General features: G+C 40.7%; 1 protein-coding gene across 3 annotated transcripts; it reads right to left on the bottom strand.

The window, feature by feature from the left end:
- Positions 1 to 45: 45 nt before the first annotated feature.
- Positions 46 to 27637, bottom strand: CEP95 (centrosomal protein 95). Of its 3 annotated transcripts, none has more exons than XM_024104600.3 (22): positions 27521 to 27637; positions 24976 to 25104; positions 21622 to 21729; positions 19341 to 19454; positions 18287 to 18395; positions 17645 to 17757; positions 16348 to 16503; positions 15643 to 15857; positions 15373 to 15439; positions 14515 to 14579; positions 11737 to 11867; positions 11013 to 11148; positions 10319 to 10433; positions 9293 to 9474; positions 7160 to 7252; positions 5707 to 5857; positions 4638 to 4804; positions 3648 to 3722; positions 2961 to 3113; positions 997 to 1143; positions 819 to 890; positions 46 to 452 (listed from the first exon to the last, which is right to left on the bottom strand). In XM_024104600.3, exons 2-22 carry the CDS (start codon positions 25073 to 25075, stop codon positions 276 to 278), a joined length of 2646 nt encoding a protein of 881 aa, XP_023960368.1. In that variant the 5' UTR covers positions 25076 to 25104; positions 27521 to 27637; the 3' UTR covers positions 46 to 275. The 3 variants fall into 3 exon arrangements, with proteins under 3 accessions (XP_023960368.1, XP_005282963.1, XP_005282964.1); XM_005282906.4 differs by lacking the exon at positions 27521 to 27637 and adding an exon at positions 27221 to 27363; XM_005282907.4 differs by lacking the exon at positions 27521 to 27637 and adding an exon at positions 27221 to 27363 and having other exon boundaries at positions 11013 to 11145.
- Positions 27638 to 27963: the final 326 nt, after the last annotated feature.

The raw sequence follows: 27963 nt of genomic DNA, 5'->3' as shown, positions 1-27963 counted from the left end.
GGAGGCCAAATGGTAGCTTGAAATAGTCAGATTGTTTAAACTTGATAAAGGAGAATCAAATTAATTTAACTTTATTAAAAGGTATGTTAAAAATCTTCAAGTCCTAGTTACTGACATTTACAGCCCTAGTACTATGCTTTGACATTGTAAACCAGACGGACAACATTTTACAGAACAACCAGCCACCACCTTCTGGTTGTGGCAATTCCCCAACATACCCCTAACAGTATCTTAGCCAGATATAAAAGCTGCTTTGATATTTAATAGTTAAAGTCTTATAAGAAATAGCTTTTGCTATACTGAAAAGAAGCCATTTGAAGTCTGGATTTCAGTCGTTCTGCTTCCAGCTCTCGGAAGAAGGAGTCATCGTCATTTTGAGTTATCAGCGTCTGCAGCTGCTGTATTTCCTTTTCCATCTTTGATCTTAACTCCCTTTTTGTTTTGTGCAGTGTCTTGAAAAGAATACTGAGGTTTACTAAAACAACTCTGAACAAGAAATCACTTGCATACTGGAACACAGCTGCCAACTTTCACGTGGTAAATAAGCACCCCAACTTTTACAATAAACCAAAAATCAAGCTAATCCCATTTCAAAACAAGCCAATCCTTAAGAATCCCAATACTGACTAGATCTCCCCCCCCCCCCCCCCCCGGGTGTGCAGTCTGGGACTGTGGTGGTCCCGCTGTGCACCCTTGTCTTTCTCTCCCCCCCTTACCGGGAGCTGATTTAAAAAAAAAAAAAAGGCAACTCACAAGCCAATTAAGCCAAAAACAAGCCCAATTTCTGCATTTTTTCCATGGGTTTGGTATACACCTACTTTTGCTTGTGCTTTCTCTCTGGCTTGGATTTCTTGACGTTCTTGTGATACAGCTTCTGCCAGCATTGAAAACTGAGTACAATAAACATTGAATTAGAACTCATTAAGATATGAAAGATTTACCAATTTAAGATTGAAAACTGGATCGATTGTCTTGGATGCAGTCAAATAAGCCTACCTGATCCTTGTAGTAGTTCTCCATGGACTCCAGTTCATTCTGGTGTACTCTTCTTTGCTCAGCACGCTTTTCTTTACTATACATTCTCAGCTCTTGCAGCCTTTGCTTCTGAATTTCTAAGCCTTCTTCAAATAGATTCTTAAATATCTGCCAACAATTAAGGTGTTAATGTATAACCGAAGGAAAAAACCCTTCTGCTGGTGTAGGGTACATCAACCCTATGGGGTTAAGTATAATGTAGACCCAGTTTGCACATGTAAGCCACAGAACTTTAGGAAGTGATCTTTGAAGTTACAAGAACCCCCTCGATTCTACTTTAGCTAGTGTCCCACCTTGCCTACAAGCCCGTCTAAAAATCTTCTCAACATGGGAGAGGAAGTTCTATTCTAAAGAGAACTAAATTGCATTGAGAGGTTCCATGTTTGTCTCAATTGCATATAAAGTTTGCTGTTTACACAGAACAAAGATGGCCTCACTGCACCTTGAGGCACAGTTCTCTCCTTCCATCACCACTAATCAGAGGGCAGAATCTGTTACACCTCTAAACATCACTGTGCTCATCCGGGTAAAAGGTATAACTGATGGCAGCATTTGCCCCCACTGTTGCAATGAGTTGATGCAGGAGTAGGAATAGAATTCAGCTTGTTCTCCCATAGCTATTGAATGAGTAAATGAGATTAATGTTTAAAAACCCACTTCATTTAACAGGATCTAATTGGTTGAGTGAGGTGGTGTCATTTTTAATCACTTTTCAGAAGGAAAGTTGAGGTGGCCTTTAAAGTTCCCTCTAAGCTGCGTGGCCACCCGGCAGTCTATGAAGTGCTGTGGACTTCAGGTGCCCCTCCCCCTACTGCTAGGCTGCTCCTGGGAGCCTCCTGCTTGCTGTGCAGAGCTGGGGAGGGGGGCTGATGTCAGGGCTTAGGAGTGAGACCTCAGATGGCGCTTCCTGGCAGCTGCTACTGTGTCTGAACAAAACAGGCTTCAGGTTGATGAGTGCCGATCTACTTAAAGGGGCAGTGCGTGTCTCGGTGTGTGGGTGTCTCTCTCTCACTCACCTCCCAACACCTACTCATTGTAGTGTTGTTACTTCCTGCAATGCACATATATTCTCTGCAATTTTATTCTTTCAAAGTGCTGTTTTAGTTTGACTGGTCTATGTATTTCATAATTTTTCTCTTACGCTTAAATTTGATTCTGTGAGTAGTGAGTTCTAAAATGCCTAACCTGTCCTGGCTGGAGTAATTATCCCTATGGTAACTTTTTAAAAATCTATATCTAGTTTTTTTTGTTTCTCCTGGTGATGCACATCCGCACATTACCTCGATATGGGTGCGTATAACAAAATTCATTCTGCACGTGGATGGAAAAAATTAGAGGGAACATTGGTGGCCTTACTTTTGATACTAATAGAAACATTCTCTAAACTCAGCTTTATGATCTCATTGCGAAGAGAACTCCTCTCCCCAGATAGTTCCCTCTGATGTCGTCCCCCCCCGCCCCCACTCCCACACTCACCTTTACTAAGCCTAGTAGCTTCCTTTGTTGCCTGACAGTGAAAGTTAACTCCAGCTTTTGTTTAGATGGGAGGTGGCTACTCTACTGTGTGTGTGTGGCAGAACACAGAGAACAATAATTTCATATAGGACCTAGCTCACCAGCAGGTATGGTCGTACACCTGCCTTCTGCTAAGAAGAGTAGACGTGGAAATTTACAAGCTCTTGGCTCAAGGATGGTTGCTGCCAGAAAAACTATCAGAGCCAGAGTTAGAAAGCAGGAGCTAGGAGCTCCAAGGCCTATGCTGTTTAGTTTAGTTGGCCTCGAACTCTTTGTACCAACACTTTACTATGTGGTGTGTATTTATACTTGTGAGGAAGCAAAGGGGGAAAGATGCTCATTCAATACTGGAGTCTTTCCCCTAGTAGAACAAGAATGCCACACTTACAGAAGAAAGCAACCTCACATACCCTTTCTTCCCGTGTCCTAGCCCGCATCATTTTGGCACGCAGCTGAACGCGGTAATCTTCATAGTACTTTTTGGCTCGAGCAATTTGCTGACGTTTCTCTCTCATTTTATTCTGAGCAAACTTCTGCCGGTATATGCGTTGCTTAAACTCTTGCTAAATAAAGAAAGATCATCAAGTATCAGACCACCAGCACTTCCTGGAGAGGGAGAGTCAAGGCAGAGTTGTATGGCAAACTTTACTAAATAAATCAATAGTAAGGAAATTCTCCCCCACTCTACTACCCTGCACTACATTTAGGAGTAGACCACTGTAGTGTGGTGCTATCCACAGTGCTGTATAATTAAGGAATCAGCACTTTTATGGTAAACTAGTGTTTCAAGGATTAAACTTACTCATGGAGAGACTGAGGTCTGTTCCTCTGTCTCCCATATTCTCAGGATTTGTTCCCTCTTAATGCACCAAGCTGCTTCTTTAAATAGTGAAACATAAGCATGTTTAGCAACCCCATTCTCATTCTAAGACCTCAGTGGCCACATACAGCAAACAGACTAGGTAAAATCTTCAATACCATAGCTGCTCAGGAGTCAATAGGGGGCTGCTTCCATGGACCAACAGCTGTAGGATCATTTTGGCTCTATCACCATGTAAGTGTCATATGCTTTGTGTATCCTCTTTGGAAGAACATACCAGTCTCTTGTGATGGTCTTGATCTTTCTTTATGATGTCAACAAGGAGGTCATGCTTCTTCAGTGCTTCTTCCACCTTGAGATAAGAAAGATGATAGGCAATTGCTTTAATAAATTCTGCAGGATAGGCACTCAGTGATGGGACTTTTAACAGAGGAGCAATACTTCAGTGTACTCTGCCCCAAGTGGTTAAGAGAAAGGAAAGAGAAAAGATTCATTTAGCATTGGTGAATTAACCATTCAACGAGTTAACAAATTCTGCATGCCAAGAACAGCTCTTAAACTACAGGGTTTTGTATGTAATAGCACTTTTAGAGAAATTCAAAATGCTTTACAAAGGTGAAAAAAATATTCCCATCTTTATTGTAGAGAAAGTAGTATAGAAGGTTAAATGCAAGTGAATGGCTAAGATCAGGAACTGAACCCAAGTGTCCCTCTACTTTAACTATTCAAGAGTGCCTCCTTATTCTACAGAGTAGCTCTTCCTTAGACAGCCACCTCTGTTGGAGACCAAGTGAGTGCTAGTTTGACTCAAATGTATGCCATATATTTGTACAATAAAGACCATGGGAAAACCTATTCAAGTACTGCAAGATAAAAGAGCTGGGATAGAGAATCTGTGGAGTTTGCATCTGCAGTAATATAAGCAATGGGCTTTCCCCCACATACTTATCACATGACAGTGAATCTGCTCCGCTTTTAAGCCAGGGAGCTGGGATCCTCACAGGCCTGGTGCTTAGAGAACCAGGCCCAAATTACTCCAGACGACTTAAAGTTGTCTCCATTTTAAAGAAAAGCAGACTTCAGATTCCATTCAGGTTCTAAGATAACATACAAACTAGGCCCCAGGTTATGCCTACACAGTATCTATGCAATTGGTTGGGTTTTATTGCTTAGTGCAGTCATCTGGTGGCCAGTACTATTGTGTAGCTGCATTGCCCCCGGTCAAGCCTAAGAGGCTGTGTTCATACTGCACAAGAGAGGGTCTCACTTCACTTTGGAGTTTCAGTCTTGATCTGTCTTTGCCAGAAGCAGACTTCAGTTGTTCCATCTGTGCAAGCTGCTGTTGCCACATTTTGTTCATAGAGTGGTGGGAAATATGCAAGTATGGAAACTCTTCCAGTAGCAGAGGCAGAAGGTCATTGTCCTTTACTTTCACTGCAAGATAAAAAGCAGATTAATCAATACGCTCCTAGAGAGCAAGTTTAGCAGTAGTTAAGTCCAAGATATGCAAACACTTGAGACTGAACACCTGGCCTGTTTAATATGCTCTGTTACCATGATGTAGCATTGTCTCTCTTTAGGATGTATTGCAGTCTGTCTTCACAACATCCCCAAGCCAACCTGCTTAGCTTCTTTTCAAGCAGCATAGAACCCTACAGTGATTTCCTTGCTCCTGTCAATCTCACTAGCTGCATGCGGTTATTTAAAATAAGCCCAACAGTTGTACTGGTGATGGTACTATATTTTGTAAATGAAGCAAATCATTGTCTGGATCCTCCTCTCATTCCCTGGAAATACTGCATTGAGGTAGTAGGCCCCAGGACAGGAGCAACAGAGGTAATGTTCTAATTAGGGATTGATTTAAGAGTCAGTTCTTTCACATTTCAGCTTTCACAGGTTGATCTGAATATGAGATGAAATCATTGGGCACTTATTAATTATACTATTAATGGAAAGAGTGCCTTTCAACCATGCTGAAACCAAGGCAGTGTAGCAGGGTGCAATTCAGGCTGTGGATTTATATAATGAATGCACAGCATGCAGCTGCTAAAAATGTGGCTTGCACTCTGAGTACTCCCTGTGCTTCCATTGCAACTTGTTCAGCATACTGAACAATGGATAATGGATGGGTCACAGTTTGAGCTGTGCATCAATGGTTTGTGTCTATTTCAAAGCATTATCTTCCATTACAAAAATCCAGACATCTGGAGGTCATAAGGGGGGAAAAATGCTACAGCTGACTGGTATATGTTGGCCAGATGCCTTTATTCTTGGAGTTCACCAGATGCTTTCACAGGATGCCAGTTTTCCACCAAGTAGAGTTTTGTGGTTCTTACTCGGAGTTGCTTTCTTTGGCTTTGCAAACCCTCCTCTTGGAATCCACTGGCTCTGTTTGGGAATCCGAGGTGTGGTTTTTCTAGAATAAACTTTCACTGGCCGAGGCATTTTTGGAGGTTCTTTAAAGATGTTTTCTTGGTATTCTTGTTCCTTAGGATGTAAAACAGATGGAGAACAGGTATGGGAGGGGAAGAGTGGTAATTCATATGGCTTGAATATCAGAACTGAAGTAGCTTTTGAGTCTCTAGGAAGGCAGTTTGCACACAGTGAGACAGATCCCTCACAGTAGGGCCAAAAATTCACCAAATGCAGGTCAGAGGATGGTGTGCAATAGAGGTGTCAAGCTCTCCTTTGCATAACCCTAATTCTGGGGTGCTCTATGCATGGCTGCAATGGCCCCCTGGGCTGAAAATACAGCTCAGATTCGCATAGCATACAGGCATTCCAGTCATGCTCCCTTTTCTTGCTACACACCAGCAGCACAGAAGAGTGGTGAGAACCCACATCAGCTCCATGCTACTCACTCACCCCTGCAGTGATCATTAGCTTTCTGGTTTAGTATTTTTTTATCTAGTTTTATCACCCCATTACGCTGGCAGTGCAATGCAAAGTGACTGCACTGCAGGATCAGACATATCTAAGAAGCTCATAGCAAGAGCTACATAAAGGCAAACAATGTAGTTAGGGTACAAGCTGTAAGTGCCAATCTGACAGCTCTCAAATTCTAATGGCAAAGAAGGTAAAAAAAACTAATGCTTCCAAAGTTAGGGGGAAAATCAGTTTCCTTATTAGAGTTCTCCTGGTGTCCTCGCACATCCTCACTACTTGTTTCTCTTGAAGCGATTACTTCAGCTATGCAAGGCACTCAGATTGCTTCTGTGGAATTTCCAGTCCACCAAATGGTGTTTAGTTATTAAATCTTATTCTGCAATACGAACTAGCCACCTGCCTACCACGCTGGTTTAAATTCTTCCAGCTGAAGTATCTCACTACAGGACAAACTCAATACACCGCGACCCGATATAACACGGTAAAGCAGTGCTCCGGTGGATCAAAGCAAGTTCAATATGACGTGGTTTCACCTATAATGCGGTAAGATTTTTTTGGCTCCTGAGGACAGCGTTGTATGGAGGTAGAGGTGTACCAGAATCACGGTCCTTGTGCCACCCCTAAGAGATGTTTCTGAAGAATTACTAACTACCTAAACCTCCCCACCTTAGGGTCTATGTGCCCTAAGAAAATTACATACTGCTAACCATATCCCCAAAGTAGTGTAGCTGAACAAAGCTGTTTACAGCATCTATTATACTAGTATTTAAGCCAGGGTCAGCATTGGGTCATGTCATTTAAAAGCATCATCCATGTAGCCTGGATAGCAGGCATGGACTGAGTAACTTTTAGATATTTTTTAAACAAAACACCATCTAATTTATTCTAGTAAGCTTCACCTACCGTTTCCCTGGCTTTTGCTTTTAGCTTGGAGAGGCCCAGTTTCTCTCTAGCTTCAAAAATTCTTAATTCCTCTTCATAGGCTTTAGTCATCATCTAGAAAACGAAATAAGACACTCATTCTGAATTTTTACTCTCTGCAAAGGGGATAATCAGTCCAAAGGAAGTCACGTAAATGAAACAAATTAGTGTTGGTGTCAAAAGGGCTTCTTTCACCTCTAGCTCACTAAGAAGCTTTACCCCTTCTTCCCGGACAAGGACCTGGCCACAGTGGTTTATGCATTTATCTCCAGGGTGAATTACTGTAATTCACTCAAGCGGAACGTGAAGCTGCACAAATTCTGTTTAAAACAAAACAAAAACTACAGCCCTTGTTATCCATGGACTAGGTCACTGTGAGAACAGACTGGTGCTCAAGTTCCTCTACTGGCTCCTTTAAAACAATTTATGGATCAGGCCCCAGCCTCATTAAAAACTGGATTTTTGACCTAAGCATTGTCAAGACAGTTGCATTCCTCTGGGACAAAGCAGGTCACAAAGCTAAGAATAAAGAGAGCTGTGGACAAAGCATTCTCCATCATGAGGATTCACATATGGAACAAACTTCCAGGAGATTAGGTAACTTTAGAATCAAACAGGCTTTAGGAAATACAAAACTTTGATCTACAAAAAATACTTTCCACCATAATAATGACACTCAAAAAACCTTAAATAAACCAATCAACTAAAAGATTACCATACCCCAAAAAAGATAAGCTAGAGACTTCATGAAATTCTCTAGGAACTGTGCATTTTCAATGTAAAATTAATAGGCTGATGGGTGGCCATATAAAACCGTACAATGTGTCCTATGCACAGCCATCAGCATTAGAGTGCAAGGTCAATTCTATTAGCTACAGCTAATGGTCATGCAATAGCATCACTGGTGAAAAGGAGGTTTGCCAAATATAAAGTTGCTTCTGTTGTAAATATTCATGATGTTCGGCGAACTGTCCCACACAAAACTTCATCTTTGTTTTAAGCTATATTTTGAGGTCGTTCAATAACTGTTTTTGTAATGTAGAAAAAGCATGAAAGGATTAAGCTCTTCTCCAGCTAGGCATCTATATACTGTGCTCATTGGGGTAGTCAGTATTTTGGGTTGCCTGTGGGGGATATTAATTTTGGGCTCACATTTCTTAAGAATGAGAGTTCTGAACCTACTCCATTACAGGATAAGCTTGGGCCTTTGAGAGGATTAAAGTTCTGCTCACTCATGTGACTTGGCCTCTGTCAAAGATGAGGGATTCTGGGATTTGTAGTTCACCAATCATGAGAACTAGAGGCTGCTAACAAAGCATGCTGGATATAAAAAAGGCCTGCTTTCCTCAATGTGCGGAATGATGGCAGGGTGATGGCAGGAGGTGCTGCGAGCATCTCTGCCAGGGAGGAACAAGGGAAGGACATGAGAGCTGATCTTGCTAAGCAAAGTGGGCTTAAGGGACAAGCCTGGGAAGAAGGCTGCTGAAGAACTGAGCAAAGGACTAGGAGAGCCCTACATTAATTACGAACCCCTGAGAAAAGGGAGAGATGTTCACTCAGACAAAGGACTGTACAGCAGAGAGTTTTTTTCCCCTTTGGGGCTGCTTTTGTTTACCCCAGAAGGGGGAAGTGAGCCTTAACCCACTTCATGCATAGCCAATGCTGGCCAAAAATTTCACGTCGGGGAATCCTAAACGATGGACTGTCAATAGTAAGCAAAATTCAGTCATCCAGGATAATTTAGACAGTTTAATAACACTTCCCAAGGTATTGGGCTGAACATCAAGCCTCAAGCAATTTTAGCAAGTTCATTTTGGCTATTGTGGTACACCATAATTGACATCTTAGAACTATGGTGTCAGTTAGCAGCAAATGGACAGCAAAGATCCTTTGGTTCCCAGTTTTCCCTATTCTGCATATAGCTTAAACTGCTGCAAGTATTAAATGCAAGAAGCAGTGCTGTGCAGGTGCTGAGTTAATGCCTGAATCTTTGCTACACCCAGCCTCTTAGTAGGACAACTGTAAAGTGGAAATAAAATTCCCAAAATAGGCCAAATGCCCCCCCTAACCAGGCTGTAGGGGCATTCAGATCTAATGCAACCCAGAAACAGTTACCTTTGCTTTTATTCTTCTCTGGTCCATTTCCTTTTGCAATTGCCTGCGCACTTTCCCCATCTGGCCTCTGGCATCTCTCTGAAGTGTATCTTCAAACTCAGAGTGAAGTAGATACCTGGATGAGGGTGGGGATGGAGAAAGGGACCGTGGTCTGCTAAGAAGTCTTTTTGGATGTGGAGTGGCTGTGAAATAAAGATGTGAATGCTGTTATAGCTAGTATCAGAAACTATAAGGATGAATAGACTTAAATCCAGAAGGGTGCCAAATGTTCAATAGTTAAACAGGGAACACTCTACAAAGAAAGTAATTTTTAAAAACAAATACCCTTATTTTAAAGTCCTCCCTGTCCCAAGCCTCCAGTTCTTCCTGGCTCGTACCATAATTATGTATTTAGCAAATCAAAAGTGCCAGAAGATATCACAATGGGGCCAAGAAAGAGGCAGCAAAAATGTATTTTAAGAAGGTTCAAAGTTAGGGCCTGCTATACAAGTTTACAATGTCAGAGCCATGTTATAACATGGTTTGGTCTTGCATCTGTAGACTGTACCAAGTCATAAAACAGTGTTACAACCCTTGTCAGTGTACGTTATTGTTACATAACATGATTATCACAAGTTCAACAACAAGGGATGTAACGCTGTTATATATTAGAACTGGACGGCTATAGTGTGTTATAACAAGGTAACAGGCCCATTTTTCAGTATTCCCCTCCCTCACAGTATGGTCAATAGTAGCATTCTGAACTTTGCTCATTTGTCACTCTGTACTTCACTTTTCATTTCTAGTGAAGCTTTCATAGCTGTTTAGGTATTATGTTTAGTTAACACTTTACTAACAGGATTTTATATCTTTGGGCATGTCACCCAATGATATAATTCTAGGGCTGCAGGTAGGCTTCTGAATCTCTATGAAATTATCTATAGAAGAGTTGTGTTCTACTTTCAACTTTAAGTGAGAAGGAAAGCTTTACTTTTAACAAGGTTGTACTTCACCCAGTGCTTAAACAGTCACACTCTGGATTGTTACCTGCGTGAGGTTTCCTTCCCCGATAATCCATGACACTGTCACTGTGCTGAGACAGTTTATCTTCATCTGTCAACATCTCTTCCCTGGGATGCTCCCCCAAAGCTCTCTTTAACATCTAATGATTAGAGATTCTTCTGGTCAGTTTCATTAGTTCATCCTAATAAAGTCTAGAATTGTTTAACAAAATTAGAGGCACCAATTACAGATTTCCTTTCAGTTCTATTATACATTGAACTCACCTTCTGCATTTCACTGGGAATTTAATGGAAACATGTTGAAGAAATATCAAGCTAAGCAAAAGACATATTACTATTGATTAAACAGTGGTACAAGAATTCCAGAATGTCAATATAAACTAAATTACATTATTGTGTAATATCCAGCCATGAGTAATCCTAGTATTTCTCCTAAACCAAGTAATAGTATTTTATAAAGTGACTATTAATGCATATTTTGCACTATGTCACCAACACGTCTCTCATCCAAGATGAAATAACTCATTTTCTTTAAGATTATTTCTCTATCCATTCTTTTACATAAAAGCACCTAAACTGTATTTAAAGTCCCTTTAGAAATTAATGTATTGTTAATCCTACCAAGATTGACCTGATTCCCTAGATTTTAGGTAGGCTTCACACTTGTTACAAATGCTGGATAAATTCCAAAATATTATCAAGAATGGATTCCCACTTACTAAATCTAGTTCATTTAACCTGTGAGAGAGTTTTTCTGACATTTCATGCAGCTCTTGCTCAGATAATTTATCCTTTGCCTTTCTGCAGGAAAGGGGCTCCTCTTCAAATGAATCTGTGATAAAATGTTCATATCTGCTAAAAAAGAAAGGTTTTGTTTAAAAAAAAAAAAAAAAAAAAACCTGCACCCATACCACTAAGGTTTCATTTTTGTCCCAACAAAGATTTATGGTCAAAGGTTACCATTCCTTAACAGATCCAGAACTCAGTTCACTTTTTTGTTTGAAATGGGATTAGGAAATTATATAGAAACTGATCTTGTGGGACAGAATTCACCTAAGCATTTATAGCAGTATTGCCCCTAGTTGTACAGTGAGTGTTTGTAAGAATCAGATGTTCCAGCCTACGCTGGCTGCTCAAGCCTTTTTAGGAGTATTTGGAACATTTCCCCCCTAAATGAATACCAAGAACTGATTCCTACAAAATATTGTATTTTTATCTGGGTCTTAGAAATGGGTTTCTCTGTATGAAGAAAGATCTGAATTAAAAGGCCATTGTTAAAGGGACTAAAGCTATTCTGCACATCTCACTCCGCCGCTAGCGCCAACCAGCTTTGGTTGTTACCTCGGCTGGATTCTGAGCAGCAGCCAAGAAGTGAAAGCCCCGTATAAGGAAGTGAGCACGGAAACCCTCAGCTTCTCACTCAGTATAAAAAACCGGACTTACCTTTTCCCACTAGGCCGACTTCCTGTTTCAGGGTTTGTGATTCGTGCTACTGATATTACCTGGTCCGTGCCTGATAAGATGTCTTGGGGTAAGCAGGTAGTTGATGTACGTGAGGCAGCCACATCAAAAGCCTGTTAGAGAAGGGAGGGGACAAGCTCAAATTCATTATGAACTTTTAGTGAAAGGCTTAAAGACTCCATAGGCAGCAAAGTTCTGGCATGGAGAGGACGACCTACGAGAGTCTGTATGAATACACATCTCAAATCATAAGATTAGATCTTAGAGTTCAACTACCAGCCTCCTTCTCAGGAAAAGGGTGTGGAGTGTCAATGTTAAGTCAAAAAGGCAGTTAAGTCTAAAAAAACTGAAATAATGGGAGACGTCAAGTACCCACATAATCTGGTCAAGTGTCACCATGGGACAAGAGCTAGAGAAGTGATTTCTTGACATCTGAAATATTTATTTCTTGGAACAGCTAATTCCAAAGCACATAAAGAAGCTATTCACTTAATCCTGAATAACACAAAAGTTTTTCCACAATTAACCATTGAGATCACAACAGAACTAACTCAGGGCTCAGCTTGAGTAGGTATATAGATTCAGAGACATACCATTATGCCATACTGCTATCTTATCATCAAGAACTTCAGCCCCTATTTAAAAAGGAAGGCCTGACCTACAACTTCGTACTGGTTTAACCAACAGTGTTGTTTATACCAATCTTGGTAAACTGGTGAAAGTGTCACTAGTGTTTAAACCTGGCTTACAGCGGTTTAGCTTGTGTCGATAAATTTACAGGTGCAATCTAAACCAATATAACCATTTTTAAACAGATAGAAATTTAGGACTTGTCTATGCATAGTAGTTGCACCAAATTAAGTTAATTAGTTTAGTTAGAAGTCCCCACACAAGTTGGACTCTTATCTCTTAGGGTTGCAAATAATCTCAAATGTGAACATAAGGCATCTAATGGTGAGATTTCTACTAAGCCTCAAACATTAGCTGAGAGCTGTAAACTTCCCCATTCATCTCTGCAACTTCTAAAGATCACTGGATCTCTGAGTTAAATGTCAACATAATTACCTAGTTCTTTCCTAACAAACAGAAGAGAGGGATCTCGCAGCTGCAGCGTTCACTGAGAGTGAGGTCTTTTTTTGATGCCCCCAGTGAATGGTATTTGGGAGAGGACCACCATTTATTCCCTCTCCTGACACAATTAAGGAGGCTTGCAGAGCCCACAAACATATTCCAGCTCAAAATATCCAGCAAGCCTCTGAGCTGCAATCATATTTTGAGCACATTTAAGAAAGAGTTTCAGTTTATTAGAAAGTTTGAGACATGAAAAATCACCATGATGGGTCTCATCTTTAAATCAGTGGGAGATAACATGTCCATATTACTACTACATCTACCTCTTGTCTATATCCTCTAGGTGGCAAGTAGTTGCATCACTTACCACTAATCAGACTAGTCCAGGGCATACAACATCTTACGGCAAATAGTCTGTAGACTAACAGCCTGGCACAAGATCTTTTCCACTTATAAAGGGGGGAAAAAATCTGATTGGCTGTCAATGTTGAGTGCACTGTTTAGCATGTCTTTAAGTTCATTAACATCTCCTTTTGCTCAGCCACAACAACATGAAGGGAAGAGTTATAGACTGCTTTGGGAAGAGTCCAGAGACTAAGTTTATGTCTATGACAGCTGACTTGGGCTTGCAGGGCTTGGGCTAAGGGGCTGTTTAATTGTGGTGTAGATGTCCGAGCTCTGGGACCCTCCCACCTCTACACTGCAATTAAACAGCCCCTTAACCTGCACCCCATAAGCCCAAATCAATGGGCATGGGCCAGCTATAGGTTTTTAATTGCAATGTAAAACATACCCACAGTCCTGCAAGTAACCCTGGTCGTAGCAGAGGGTAAAGACTAGAACTGCAATGTTAAGTCGGCTGATCTGGTTATAGTAAGACTTAAAACGAAGGGTTGTTGGTTAAGTTACAAGTGAAATCCACTATATTCTGAAAGTCCTATTCACCTCCCATCAAAGCTTATCTTCTCAGGTTGCCAAGTAGTAGGTCAGCCTCTCAATATCTTCAATCACCCAAGAAGTGCTTTGTGGAACAAGTAAACATCTCCTGCTCAGCTAGTTTCCTATAAGGACCTGTTCCCTGCAGGCCCTTTGAGTGGAATGAAATCTGCTAACCACTTTGTGGGTTCTGAATTATCCAGTTGTTCCAAAGGGCAAATGCAAGGACAAAAAGGACAGGGAAGTAATCTGGCCGAGTCACTGACTGATCTTTAGACTGAGGCAAATCCTCTGTTGAAATCCAGGCAAGTCTCATTTTTCTGGAGATACCTGACTCTAGGCTGTCACCAATATCGTAAGATACTAGGCAAGGAAGAGGTTAAAATATTCTTCCTAAACATCCTTAGATAAATCCAACTGATATGTAATAACTGGGTGCTTTTGCTGAACTGGTCAGCAATGTAAATGCAAGTGTTTACATCATCAGTTAGTGCTAACATCCCATTGAGATATGACTAGCGTAGTTTACAATCTGCCTGTAGACACACCAAGTCAACACTGCATCAGGTCACATTCGCAAGGTTTTTAAAAGAAAAGCAGCAACAAGTTTAAGAGGAAAGCTTCATTTCTGCAAGGCGGTAGGAATACCAAAAATCCCCTGCACAACTGTGGGGAAATTCCATGTATGCAGGTTTACAGCAACCCTGCCTAAAACATATATGGATTTTACAAATAGTAGAAAGTCATGGTTACCTTAGCCACATCATCTGTGCCATTTGGCTCCTCTTTTGACACCACCTTATCTCCAACTGGAAAAACTGGCAATAGAAACAGCTGTATTTACTGGATTATTTATTCTCTACACATCATCAAAGTGTGTTTAGTGATTTACAGAACAAATACAAAAGGCATGGATCCTGGCTCAAAGAGCTTACAAACTATTTGTCAAAAGAAGTGTAAAACCACAGGGGAAGGAAGACAGTAATTAGGTGTGTGGCTATTCAGTTATGGCCTGTGCACACTTTTTTTTTTTTAATTTAAGGAGAATTTCTTGTAGGCTTTGAATTTTCAGGAGTGTCATTTGAGAGGGTGATGCAATGGAACTGGAAAAGTAGCCAGGGTCTCCAAGGCAACAGAGAAGTTAGAAAATAAGCACTTAAAACTAAGTCTTGTCTATACTAGGAGGGTTTAACTATGCTTTCTGGAACGGATTAACATAGTTTGTCTTAGTCTACATTCATAGCTAGTTTATTCTGCACCAGTTCAGCTCCACCTTTTTCAATGAGTTTCTGCAAAACAGACAAAGCTGAGATGGATTAATTGGAGGGAAAAAAAAAACAGTTGAGCAATGGACACACTTTACTTCTTAGCACAATAAATCCCCTTTGACTATGACCTATTTTCACTGCCCTTGCAGACATTGTGACAGAAGTGATTTGCTCACATCTGTTAGGAAATTTGAATTTAGTAAGGTTTGAACAGCAAAACACAGATTAAGGTTTTCAAAACCATGTTTCCCTCGATGCCAATAAGATGAATTCAAAGTAACAAGCACCAATATTTAACACTGCATTAGAACACAGTTTAATATGAAGCACAACTTGTTCTCACCAGAGGCGAGTCTTGACAGAGGAACCCTATCAGAAGTAGCTGACTCCTGTCTAAGTGGTTCTGCAAACTGCAAAGAGAAGTAAAAATGCATATTAAATTAATAATTCACTATTCTTCCTGCTGAACAGGAATGTTTTGACAAGGCCATAGATTAATAATCCATTCGGAGATACAGTTCAGATAGAGATCTCATTAATTCCATTCTACAAATGCAATAGAGAAAAGCTGAAGATATTTACTAATAAAACCAAGAAAGAGGTTTTCACTTACAATAGAAGCTTCAAGTCCATGATTGTTAGCCAAACCTGGGGACTGTCTGGCTGGGCTTTGGTATTCCCTTCCCATTGAATAATGAGGCCTGGGTTCAGGAGGCTGATATGGTGGTTGCAAAGGAATAGCTGGGCGTATGGGCTCCCCAAGCTTCTTAGCACTGGAACTCAAACTCTCTTTGAGAAATTCATTGGAATTAACAGACTTCATTGATCCTTAAAGACAAATATGAAAAAATGTATAGGCACAGTTAATCCCTTTAACAAAAATGTCAGCTGGACACTTTCAGTCAGCTTCATCTTTGAATAAACATGTTAATCATTCTAGAGTTTAATACACAGACATTGACAGTAGCTTCCATCTTTGCTGCATGCTGCAGAATTTGGATTTTGGGTGTGTGGAACTAATTAGAGAGAAGAATTGATTTGATAATTTAGCATTAAGTTAGTAAAACAGTCATATGAACATCTGAGTTTTCTGATTTATCAGGTGTCAGACCATTCAGATTTCCTCCAAAACTGAAATAAGGAAGAAAGGTGAAGAACTACTTATATAAGTAACTCTAGTTAAAGAAATAAGAGGCCTTCTTTTGTCAGCTACTGTATTTCTAGTCTCAAATCCATGGCTGTGAGGATTACTGCCAACAGAACTAGGAAGACTAAAGAATTTTTAAGGTATTTCTCAGAAAGTGAGAATTTCACTCACCTTCCCTCTCTTTTACAAGTGCTCTTCTGAAGCTGAAAAGCTGACTAGATGATGCCACAAGTTGACAGGATGCCACAGTAGCCTCAGAGTCTTCAGGTTCCTTGATCTCCTTAGACCTCTCTCTCTCTGCCGGCAACAATTCAGGGAGCTGGAACTCTGGAAGTGGTGTTTGAAAGCAGGTTAAACTTACGTTTAAATAATTAAATGCATTTTTACTATTGGCTCTGTGTTTAGACAGTGCTCATATTGGACTGAATTAGTAACTAGCAGTTAATGCTCTTCACTCCTGTGGGGATAGCACAACTTTGTAGGTGGAATTTGTAACACTTCAAGGAATTGTATTTATACATCACAGTATGCGACAAAAGTTTTATTCACAGATTTGCTCAGCTACCATTGTAGGGGCAAGATAGGTCAGCCTCAGTACCCATTCAGTCCTTCACTTTGCAAAGGAAATTGTCGACAAAAATGCTATTGGTGTTCAGAGTGAGCCCAATTTAAGTGGTTCCTATTACCAATTCCCTGAGCCATCTGGTTCCCTTAAAGAATGTTTCAGAATTGCCCAGACTCCTACCAACTGTTTGCTATAAGTAAGCTTAAATAATAATTCATTGCTAGGTTTACATATTGTGTCTTGAAGCAACATTGTTACAACTATTTTACATTTCATACTGTGATTGTCTGAGGCCATCCAGTTATGCTTTCATGTCCTTCTGAACTGGGTCTAATTCACACAATTTTACTATGTAGTCCTTTTTTAGGCAAAAAACAAAACCCTTCAACCAGAAGGGATAGATAATGGTCAACTCTAAATCAGGTCTGAAACCCTTAAACTCTAGGGAATCAGATGTTTCCATCTCAGCAGGATCCCTTATCTTGACATAAGTACACTGGGTACTTCTGTCTGTGGGTCTGTGAAATAAGAATTATAATATAAGAGGGTCCATCTGCTATTGGCAAATATTCAAAATCCACTGGTGTTACTTGTAAGAGTAAAGATTTGTCCTGTTCTCTTGACCTAAGTTTTCTCCAACCTACAGTTATGCAGCATACTTTATGCCAGTTGACTTTCCCTATCTGCCCCAGAGGTGGCTTCATCTCAGTTGTACTAACCATATATAAGCTGAAGCATTTAGGGAACCTTCAAAACAAAAGGAGCTAAGCTTTTTGCTTTACAAGCATGCTCCCAGTCCTTTCATACATTTAAAAATACTAAGCACTTTTGACAGTGTATGTTTGATTGCTAGAAGAGTACATGTCCATATAGAACAGTCTTAAAGGTATATTTTAAACTCACCTTCCTTTCTTAGAGAAAATGAATGAGCAGTGTCCCCAAGCCTGATTAATTCGCTAGTAGATTCTGATCCTTCTACCTCCCAAGATGGGACAAAAATATCTGACTGGGAAGACCTAAGAGGAACACAACGCAGAAGATCTATTAGCAATAACATTCTTTGCTTGCCTAGGCCACAAGATGGAGCTGCAGAAGAATCCTAACTCTACATCTTCAGTTATCTGGCCTTTAATTTTTAGAAGAGTATGATCAGTTTCCACAGAGTAAGCTAATTTAAAAATATATATATCATGAAAATAAATGTAATACAATTAATTAACTAAGCTTCAGTGATTTAAATCAAAAGCATGCACTGAGACGACAATGGAAGTTTGGAACATAACTCATTACTGTGCAGATTCACCACTAAAGGTGGATTAAAAAATTTAAAACTGCAAGTTGTCTTAGGCTTTGCGGTGCAAACATATACTTGATCCAAATTTTAGATCTCTTGCTGCCCAAAGAAGACCAAGCATTCCATTTGATGCTTGTACTCAGTATGTTTTTTTTTATTTGCATAGCATGAACATGCTAGACACTTTATAGATATGTAAAAATACAGTCACTGTCCCAATGTAACTTTAAAACATTCAGAACCAGTCTTACTCTGCAACTGATGGGAGTTTCAGAGGTGGCACAGGTTCCTCATGGTCACCGTCCAGCTGCTCTTGAAGCGCACTTTGAATTTCATTGTTAGCTAGCTGGTCAGGTTCATCTGTTTATAATCAAAATTGGTTTGTTAATTTCAAGGAAAACCACACATACACAGGATGGGTACTACTGCCAATATCACAACAAATACTTTGACAGAAATGGCAATTTTAGACTTAACATGCTGTCTAAAACTGTCACACTGAACAGGTTTGTATATTTTGGTTTAACAGTACAGTTTATATTAAATATAGCAACTTCCAAATGCACCTTATTCAATAGAAGCTTCAGTGGTAAGTTAGGAGAAAGTTTTAATACCACTTTCACACTGTAATTCATAAAGTTGTTAGGAGATGGTTTCTGCCACAAAAGAGAACCATGTTAAAGGAGCACTATGATTTTTTTTTTAAAGGCTTCACCTTTTATTACCATATTACTGAAACTAAAATATTTTAAATCCAACTTTCTGTTCACCATGACTACTGAAGGAAATGGAACAGTGAGTACACAACTTGGGAAAAGAAAATAGATTAAGTTCCACTTCTGTTTGTGATCAATTTCAATCCCTTGCTTTCGTGCAATGTTTGGATTACAAACATTGCAAGCAAAGTTTTAAATCCCAGCAAAAAACTGCTTAATTGCAAACACTCCTGTTCATCTTAGGTGTTGTAAAAACAAGGGTTTACAAAGTTTGTTTTCCATACATGATTCTAAATGGCTATGGGCTTCCTCAAAAAAACCAATATAGTTGCTAATCAGGGGCACCGCAAAGGAATAAAATTTAATCTAATACTCGGAGCCTATTCCATCCTTAAACATGCAAAGAATGGTGTACATATGAAGGCAGAACTTATGCCTCAGTATGGTAGCTTAATAGTAGCACTCGAGGTATGCAGGCAAGATAAGAAACAGTCCATCATAATAATAAGCAGCAGCACATAATATCTTGAACTGAGAGAGTCTCTAACTTGAACTTGAACTCTTGAACTTTGTTAGTCTCTTTACTCACCCCCATTCTGAGAAGAAGTTTCACTGATTTGTTCTGTAAGATATTCGAGCAGGCCATCAAATATTTCTAACAGATTTCGGATAGATTCTCTCTCTCCTTTCACGATGTTCTCTCCTTAACAGAGGTTACTATGAATTAGTAATTAGAGCTTAGAGAAAAAAAATTTAACTTTAAAAATTTGTTGAAACCTTGGAAAGGCTGTTCAAAGAAATGTATATACTGATATCAACTCAGAAGAAATTTAGCTGGACTTAGATGTTTGGGACACTGTTGGATTTTTATTTCTGTAACATATTTTAAGGTAGGTGGCAAACATCCTGAAATTGTACATTTTCTGTTCCAACAATTGAAAGCCTAACCTCACTATCACATTTTTCATCAGCTCTCATGGAGCATACCAGACATCAAGGTTACAAGCGGCATACTTGTCTAGTGCCGTAGTTTTCAAACTTTTGTACTGGTGACCTCTTTCACATAGCAAGCCTCTTAGTGCAACCCCCATTACACATTAAAAACACTTTTTATACATTTAATACCATTATAAATGCTGGAGGCAAAGTGGGGTTTGAGGTGGAGGCTGACAGCTCGCGACCCCCCATGTAAGAGCCTGGTGACCCCCTGAGGGGTCCCAACCCCCAGTTTGAGAAACCCTGGTCTAGTGAAAGTCACATTAGCAGTTCATCCAGTTTCTACAGGGTAAAATTCCGCTAGAGCAAGCGGTTGAGATCTTTGCCTACACTTTGTAGCTGGTTCAGCAGGTAGTATTATAGTCAATATGAAACTAATGAAGGATTCCTGCCTTCAGTTTGTTGGGGAACTTGGTAAGATTCTCAAACATGCCTGCTACTGCACAAACCAAGCTGGGAAGGCAGGATGTAGGAGTCTTTCAAAAATGTCAGCAATACTCTATAGATATACCTACCAGTCAGCAAGAGATGCTGTTAGGAGGAGAAAGGTTCCATCCTCCCTTTTCAGGGAGTCAATTATTTATATGATACTACTGGTCTTCACTATCCAGAGTAGAAGCCCCTAAAAACTCAAATCTTCAACATATACATACATGCCCAAGCCAGCACAAAACTGATAATCACTGTGTAGGCTCAGATTTCAGAGGACTTAGATACACTCCAGTTATTTACAAAAAGTCACAAGCAATACTGCAATCTCCTTTACAAATGTCAATCTTCAGAGCAAGCCAAATATCCAGGTGGGTGTTAATGTATGATTGGAACCAGAATTTGAACTATTCCCTCAGTATTTCACTGCAGATGTTTGTTAGCACTGTTACTGTTAAGAGATTGACTTGGTTTCTATTTCAAGATACATTGTTCAATAAAAAATATGTAAGTTGGGACTCATTTCAAGTAAGATTAAATGACAGGCTTAAAAATGGAAGGTCTCAAAAAAAAAAAAAAAAACCCACCATCCTGGGATTTCAATTTAGACAATTAAAATATCTAAATAACTATTTCTATTATAAAAATTCACGATGTAACATGAATGTCATAGCAAATATATTAACTACTTTGACAATATCCAATTAAAATCAATTTTAAATTAAATAAAATTGAGACCATATTGGTTATTTATCACTTGAATTACTACAAATATTCATATTTTGAACATACACATCTATCCGTTAGCTAGACAGAGAGTAGCTAAAAAACAAGTCAAGATGAACTATCTGTTCGAGTTCAAGTGTTTACCACCACAATGTGTTTTCCCTCTGTTGCCAAGTATGGTAATTATAACCCCCAGGACACATTCAAGGCTTCTTCTACTGTTTCCAAGGTGAGAAGGGCAAAGACTCTTTCCATATGGCCTGACACCACCAACCACAACATCGTTCCAGCTGAGTGGAAGAGAGTGACTTGACGCAGAAAACAAGATAAAAACTGCTATATATTCCACTAGGAATAATTAGATGTCTGCAGTGTCTTAATCCAACTGGTAACTTCAAGGTAAAAAAACTAATAACCTCAACACTGATTTACTACTTTCCATACTGCAATATAGTACACATGAAATGTAATTAGATGTTTAGTCTAAATTTTTAATTATTTTCTTGTTCTCTAAATTGATGGCCCCAGTTTTCAGACCAAGACTCTATTTTCTGGGCATAACTCATTGCACATGCACAATTTTGCATGCAGATATGGAAACATACTATGAAAGATCAGATCCTTGCTTATAAATAGTAAGTTGAATGTAAAGCCTTGGGTATTTTTCAATCACGCATGTATACCCCTCACTTCTGTTGACCATGACTGTAAGTACTCACCAGTGATGTGAGACAAGCTGACCTGCAAGTAGTCCAATGCCAGAGAATCTATTACTGCTTGCACATTATGTGCATCATCCTCTTGGCTTCTGGGAGAGGCTATGAAATCTACAAAGAAGAAACATTACATCATACTACAGCAGAGGTGGGCAAACTACAACCCGCAGGCCACATCCGGCCCATGGGACCTTCCTGCCGTCCCCCTGAGCTCCTGCCCCGGGAGGCTAGCCCCCGGCCCCTCCCTTGCTTTTCCCCCTCCCCTGTAGCCTCAGCTCACTCTGCCACCGGTACAATGCTCTGGGCGGCAGGGCTGCGACCTCCTGGGGCAACGCAGCTGCAGAGCCGGGGCCCGACTCGGTGCTCTGTGCTGCACAGTGGTGTGGCTGGCTCCAGCCGGGCCACGCAGCTGCCTGTCCTGGTGCTCTGGTCGGTGCGGCTGTAGCGCTGCCAGCCACCAGTGCTCCAGGCAGCGTAGTAAGAGGGCGGGGTGGGGGGTGGGGTTGGAGAGAGGGCAGGGGAGTTCGGGGTGGTGGTCTGGGGTGTGAATGGGGGCAGTCAGGAAGGAGATGGGGGGTTGGATGGGGTGGCGGGGGCAGGCGGGGGCAGGGAGAAGGGGTGGTTGGATGGGGCAGGAGTCAGGAATGAGAGGGGGGCAGTCAGGAATGAGAGGAGGGGTTGGATGGGGTGGCGGGGGGCAGTCAGGGAGAAGGAGTGGTTGGATGGGGCAGTCAGAGGTGGGGATTCTGGGGGCTGACGGGGTTAGATGGGGCAGGAGTCTTAGGGGGCCGTGAGGGGGCGAGAAGCAGGAGGGGTAGGATGGGGGTGGGGCTGGGTCATGCCTGGCTGTGTGGGGAGGCACAGCCTCCACTAACCGGCCCTCCATACAATTTTGCCAATGTGGCACTCAGGCCAAAAGGTTTGCCCGACCCTGTACGACAGCCTACTTGAAGGAGATAATGTCCTGTGTAGGCCCCCAAAATGGCCTAATTGTTTCTAGTTTATTTGCAATGAAGTTAAATGCAAAGATCGTGTAAAGTAAGGGTGGAAAACCCAACTGTCATTTTGTCATAAGAAAACAATTCAATGGTTACTGCATATAAGCACAGAGCATACACTCAAATACATAGACAAAGAAAGAGCCACTGGTTATAATTCACATGCAGCTGTATTTAGTTATGAAACTTAACTTAGAAGATAGAATTGAATAAAGTAGTATTCTTCTCTTACAGCTTTTAGAACAATAGGAAAACGTAAAAACAATTTAAATGTGGAGAGCTGGACTAGAGTTTGTTGTATTTTGTTTAAGGTCTCTCTCTTCTGTACTGTACCTGCAATGGTGTTACATGAACCAGTTTTAAAGCACTTTAAAATTAGTTTGGATTAACAAGCTTCAGGGCATGTCTTCAATAAAATGTTTTTTTAGCCTCAAATTTGATTGCCAGTTAAAGCAGTTAACACCTTTGTAAAAGCTAGTCTGGACATTCCCCAAACATTTGTAGTTTACCCCAGAGTAAACAAAGGTTTACATACAAAATTGCTCAGTGCTGGCCTAGCTCTGCTGCCAATGAAGTCAGTGGGAGTTTTATCATTGATTTGAACAGGTATTTGGCAGAGGTTAAGTGCTTTTGAAAAAAATCACATTCTAGATATGTAATACTAAACATTTGAATATAATAGTATAAGATTCAGCATTACCATTCCATTGAGATGATCTAGACCAGTTCTTACTTTTCAGAGCTATTGTTTTAGCCTATAGACTCTTCAAGGCCTGGTCTACACTAGAAAACGTTCATCAGTAGAGGATGGTTTGCTAGTATAGCTAATGTAACCCCAGATGATACTGATTTAAAAAAAAAAAAAAAAAAAAAAAGTGCTTTACCAATATAGATTATACCAGTTCAGCAGCAAGCAAAATAAGCTATACCAGCAAAAGCATTGCGTCTACACTAGGGCTCTTGTTGGCAAAGGAAAATGGCCAAAAGCCCACATCCTTAACTACACTGCAATGCCAGCAAAAGCCCTACAGTAGAGATGGCCCAGGTCAATACTGCATTGAGTCACATTCATTATGTTTTCTTCACATCCATAAAGAATGAATAAGCAACTTTAACAAAAAAACAAAAAAAACATGAAAGCTTAAATTCTTCAAAAACTAACGGGGTTACCATACTAATACTGGTATGGCAAATTACCAAGTACCAATGAACCTTGGCTATGTTTGGGAAGAGAGTTATAAGCTACATCCAGTGTAGAAAGTAGAGCAATGCCAACAGCCCCACACTACAGTAATTTTTCCATTGCTCTGGTTTAAGAAAAACTTCTGTTATAAGCATGAAATTTGGGAGGGGAGGAAGAAATAGGTTGTAACATGATCCCACCCAGATCTTGTAATAAAATTCATGATAGGAGGTTTACGTCACAGAAAGTCAGTTGAACAGAATTGAACAATATATATATTTGTTTTTGTAATAGAAATAGGTTGTAACATGATCCCACCCAGATCTTGTAATAAAATTCATGATAGGAGGTTTACGTCACAGAAAGTCAGTTGAACAGAATTGAACAATATAAATATTTGTTTTTTGTAACAGACAGCTGTCCTGCTGGTACCTTCCACCCAGAAACTTCATTCCTAAATTCTAGCACTACAGCAGCTTTGTCTAGAATAGGATAAGAGGTGTGTTAAAACATGTTTAACATGTTTGAAAGTCCACAGTAGATAAGGCTTTTAAGGGTCTGTCTTTTTGACAGCAAAACATTCTTTACTCAGGTTAGGTAACTCACATTAAAATAACAGTGAAGACATGGCAACTTTGCTTGTAACTTGGGTTAGCAGTCTGAGTTAAAGGCAAGAGGGGAGCCTGCTATTTTAACTCCAGTTAGCTAACCTGAGTTAACATTTTTTTTTGCTGCGTAGACCTACCCTAACACTAATACTAAACTGCTCAAGTTTTCAACCAGATTAGCATGGGTTAGAGGCAGTGTGACTTGTCCATACTAGACTTTAAAACACAGACCGCATGTGCTAACTTCACACCTTTAAATCCTACTGCAGACAAGGCCTCACTTGAGTAGTTTAGCAACATTTAAAGAGTACACCAATCTTGTATACACTAGATTTTTCGAACCTGTTTGTTGGAATGTTAAACTACACAGTATGTTTACCAGCTGTACACAAGATGTATTCTACTGGCCTCCGTTTAATTTGTGATTTTACTTTTGAAAATGTGTTATTGGAACTTGAGAAATTAATAATTCTTCTCCTACTACAATGGTGTTTATTTATGTTTGTATTTATAGAAACAAAGAAAGCCATCATAGGCATAAGTAACGATATAGGATCTCTGTTCCTACCTGGTACTTTTTCTCCCAAGATCGACTCATAAAGACCAACAAATACATTAGCACCACATTCTGTGAGCTTCGTCACATGCAGATTTATATGAGATTTCATAAGAAGATCATTGGCGACATCAACCCATTCTATTAAAAAAAATGTTAAAACATGTAAATGACTTAGCTAGAAAACATAAGTACAAAACCCTGTCTGTGTACATTATGATGAAGGGAGACTCCCAGCTAAAGGCTCATATAATAAGTTTTGCAAGTAGAAAGTGTCTTTATATGCCTATTAAACAATAAATAATTTATTATTTATGTACTGGTAGGAGCAAAAGACAGGAGTGAAAAACAGCCCTTAGTCCCCCAAATTGCTTTAACTGTGTATTCTTTGATATTTGGGCAGAACAATAAAGAAGGACAATTAAGTGTAATATGACTCTCGATCTGACAATTCAAAAAATTCTATCGTTACAGATTAACAAAACAATACTAGAATGTGTTACGTTCTATTAGAGATTTGAAGTTTATGGCAATGATCCTGCAAGCCATCCACATACAGAATTCCCATTAATTTTAAGGATAAAGCTGCAGAGGGAAGCTGTCCAGAGTGCTTATTGGATCAGGCCAATTTTTGGTATTATCCCTTCAGAAGCCATAGAGCAAAAGCTGCCAATAATGCTCATTTCCCCCAATCCCAACATAATCCATACATTGCAAATATCACATCAAAGAGTGCAGGACAATCTTCATATCTACTGGCCTAGTACATCAAGTAATTTTATGTAGATAATTTTTTTCATGTTGGGCCAACATATAAAAGGAATTATTGTTTATATAGATATTAAAATATATTTTTAGTATACGGGTGGAGATGGGATATTAGAACATGGATAGGACTTGGGCTGCAGCAGCTATTGTACGGTGAAAATTGGGTAGTTTGATTTCCATCCAAGTTTCAGGAAGGAGCAGACTAACAAGTCCCAACCAACAGACGTTGATGTGAAATGCAGTAAGTGTGCTGCCTTCCAGTCACACCAAGAAAGAAGAGAAAGGGAGAGTGGAGGCAAAGTGCACAAATGAGCAGGGAAGAAGCAAGGCTAGCTTTAACTTAAGGGCAGACATCTGGGACAGCAAGATGTTCAGCATGAGAAGAAGGGCAGAAGTTTGCTGGTATGCTTACCAGTGGTCCAGAGAGACAGGTTAACTCCCTCCCCCTGCCAGCAGTGCTAACACACAAAAGGTTTTCTGCATCACCTAATAGTTTTTTAACATCTTTAATTAAGAGGACAGAGTGGATGAAATAGAAAGTTCAGCAAATGGCATTAAGCAGAGCAAATTGTTGAAAGAGCCTGCTGGTGTCCTGAAGTGGTTTGGTTGTTTAATAGTCTTTAGACTATGGCCCAATAACTTGTTTCATTTTCAATATTAACATGTTAACTGAGGTCATCTGGGGATTGCTCACCAAAGAGAAAGCCTCAGTGGCTGTAATTAAGTCATAAGAAAAGAAAAGGAGTCACTTAGTTTCAGGATATAAGGCAAGTAAGATTGTAGGTACTGCCCTCACCAAACAGTGCTCTGACAGGAGAAAAGACACCCCCACCTAGCCCAGCATGGGGCCAGGACAAGAGGCAGGTGGTGGATATTTACTGATCTATTTAATTTTTTAAGTAAACATAACTTTGAAGACAAGTTGAGAGGCCTCCCTGTTACACAAGTCATTCCTTCTGCTCCCGTGCCCCACACAGATTTCCAGACTAAATGGTATCTACTCACCCCAGCTAGGGTGACCAGATGTCCCAATTTTATAGGGACAGTACTGATTTTGGGGTCTTTTTCTTATATAGGTTCCTATTACCCCCCACCCCCTGTCCTGATTTTTCACACTTGCTGTCTGGTCACCCTAAGTCCCCAGCTCTAAGACCTAGCACAGAAATGAGACAGTTGCTCCTACACACAACACCCACATATACAGACTAGGAAGAATGGGCAATAACATAGGGCCCTAGTCTGGGACTCCGGAATCTAAGGTTCAAGTCCCACCTCAGCCTCACTCTGTAACCCTGGGCAAGTCACTTAATCGTGCTGGAGACGGTATTCACAGGGCGGGAAAGCAACAGGGAGGAGCCCGTTACTATGGTGAAAAGGACCAGGTAAGTGGGGGGGGCGCAGCCGGGGCAAATCCCTTCCCCCCTGTCACCCCACACACCATCTCCCCCAACAGCCCCCGCCCATGGGGCTCCCTTCTTCACCCCCCCACCTCTCTCCTCGGGGCTGCCCATGGTGTGGTGTTCACTGGGACGCGACGCCGAAACTCCCAACTGGCGAATACAGCTCCCCTCCCCCTTCCAGGATATTTAAATACAGAGACAGTGCTCCCTCCGCACCGATTGGCCGAGCCGGAGCCGGAAGGGGCGGGACTTCCTGCTGGGTTTTCCCAGTTTTTCATGTCTTTTTGCGTGGTTTTTTTTTTTTCTTCTACTTTTCTATCCGGCCTCGATTATGTTTTCACCGGGTTTTTTTTTAAACATTGGCTACGTTTATAGTTATTTATATTTACCCGCCGCGTCAGCTCCGGTCGCTATAGAAACTGCGATAGGGGCGGATCCTACTGCCCGCTAAGTAACGCGCGCGATTAGCGCTTTATGTTGGGTCACGTGAAGCGGCCAACCTCCCCTCCCCCCCGGGGGACTGCAAATTGGGACTGTTAATTACATGATCGGACTCTACGCGAGGAAACCCGTAGAGCAAGGGAGCCCCACCCCACGAGAGTGATGGTGGGGGGAGTGTCTCACGGGGGACCCTTCTCCCTGGGGAGAGCTACAAGGGGACTCTGAGCACCTACAGGAGAGGAGAGGCCTGCAAAAGCCAGGCTGGGCACCATTCTCGCTCAGGCAATGTCATAACTATAGAATCTGCTCCCTCCCCCCACACACAGAGAGTGGAGAATAATAGGGGAAGTCCTGGCATGCACAAGCAAACCCAATGAGAAGAGCAATAATG

This window comes from Chrysemys picta, chromosome 12, assembly GCF_011386835.1.
Source record: "Chrysemys picta bellii isolate R12L10 chromosome 12, ASM1138683v2, whole genome shotgun sequence".
NCBI lineage: Eukaryota > Metazoa > Chordata > Testudines > Emydidae > Chrysemys > Chrysemys picta.
The sequence above is the reverse complement of the archived record's forward strand: the minus strand, read 5'-3'. Positions and strand labels throughout refer to the sequence as shown.

Excerpts from the sequence above, each read along its gene's own strand:
- CEP95 (XM_005282906.4), bottom strand. The coding sequence starts at position 27,242 with ATGGGCAGCCCCGAGGAGAGAG. Across the intron at positions 9,475-10,318 it reads GGGAAGGAAACCTCACGCAG|CCACTCCACATCCAAAAAGA; the intron begins GTAACAATCCAG and ends TTTATTTCACAG. Across the intron at positions 3,723-4,637 it reads GACTGAAACTCCAAAGTGAA|GTGGAAGAAGCACTGAAGAA; the intron begins GTGAGACCCTCT and ends TCTTATCTCAAG.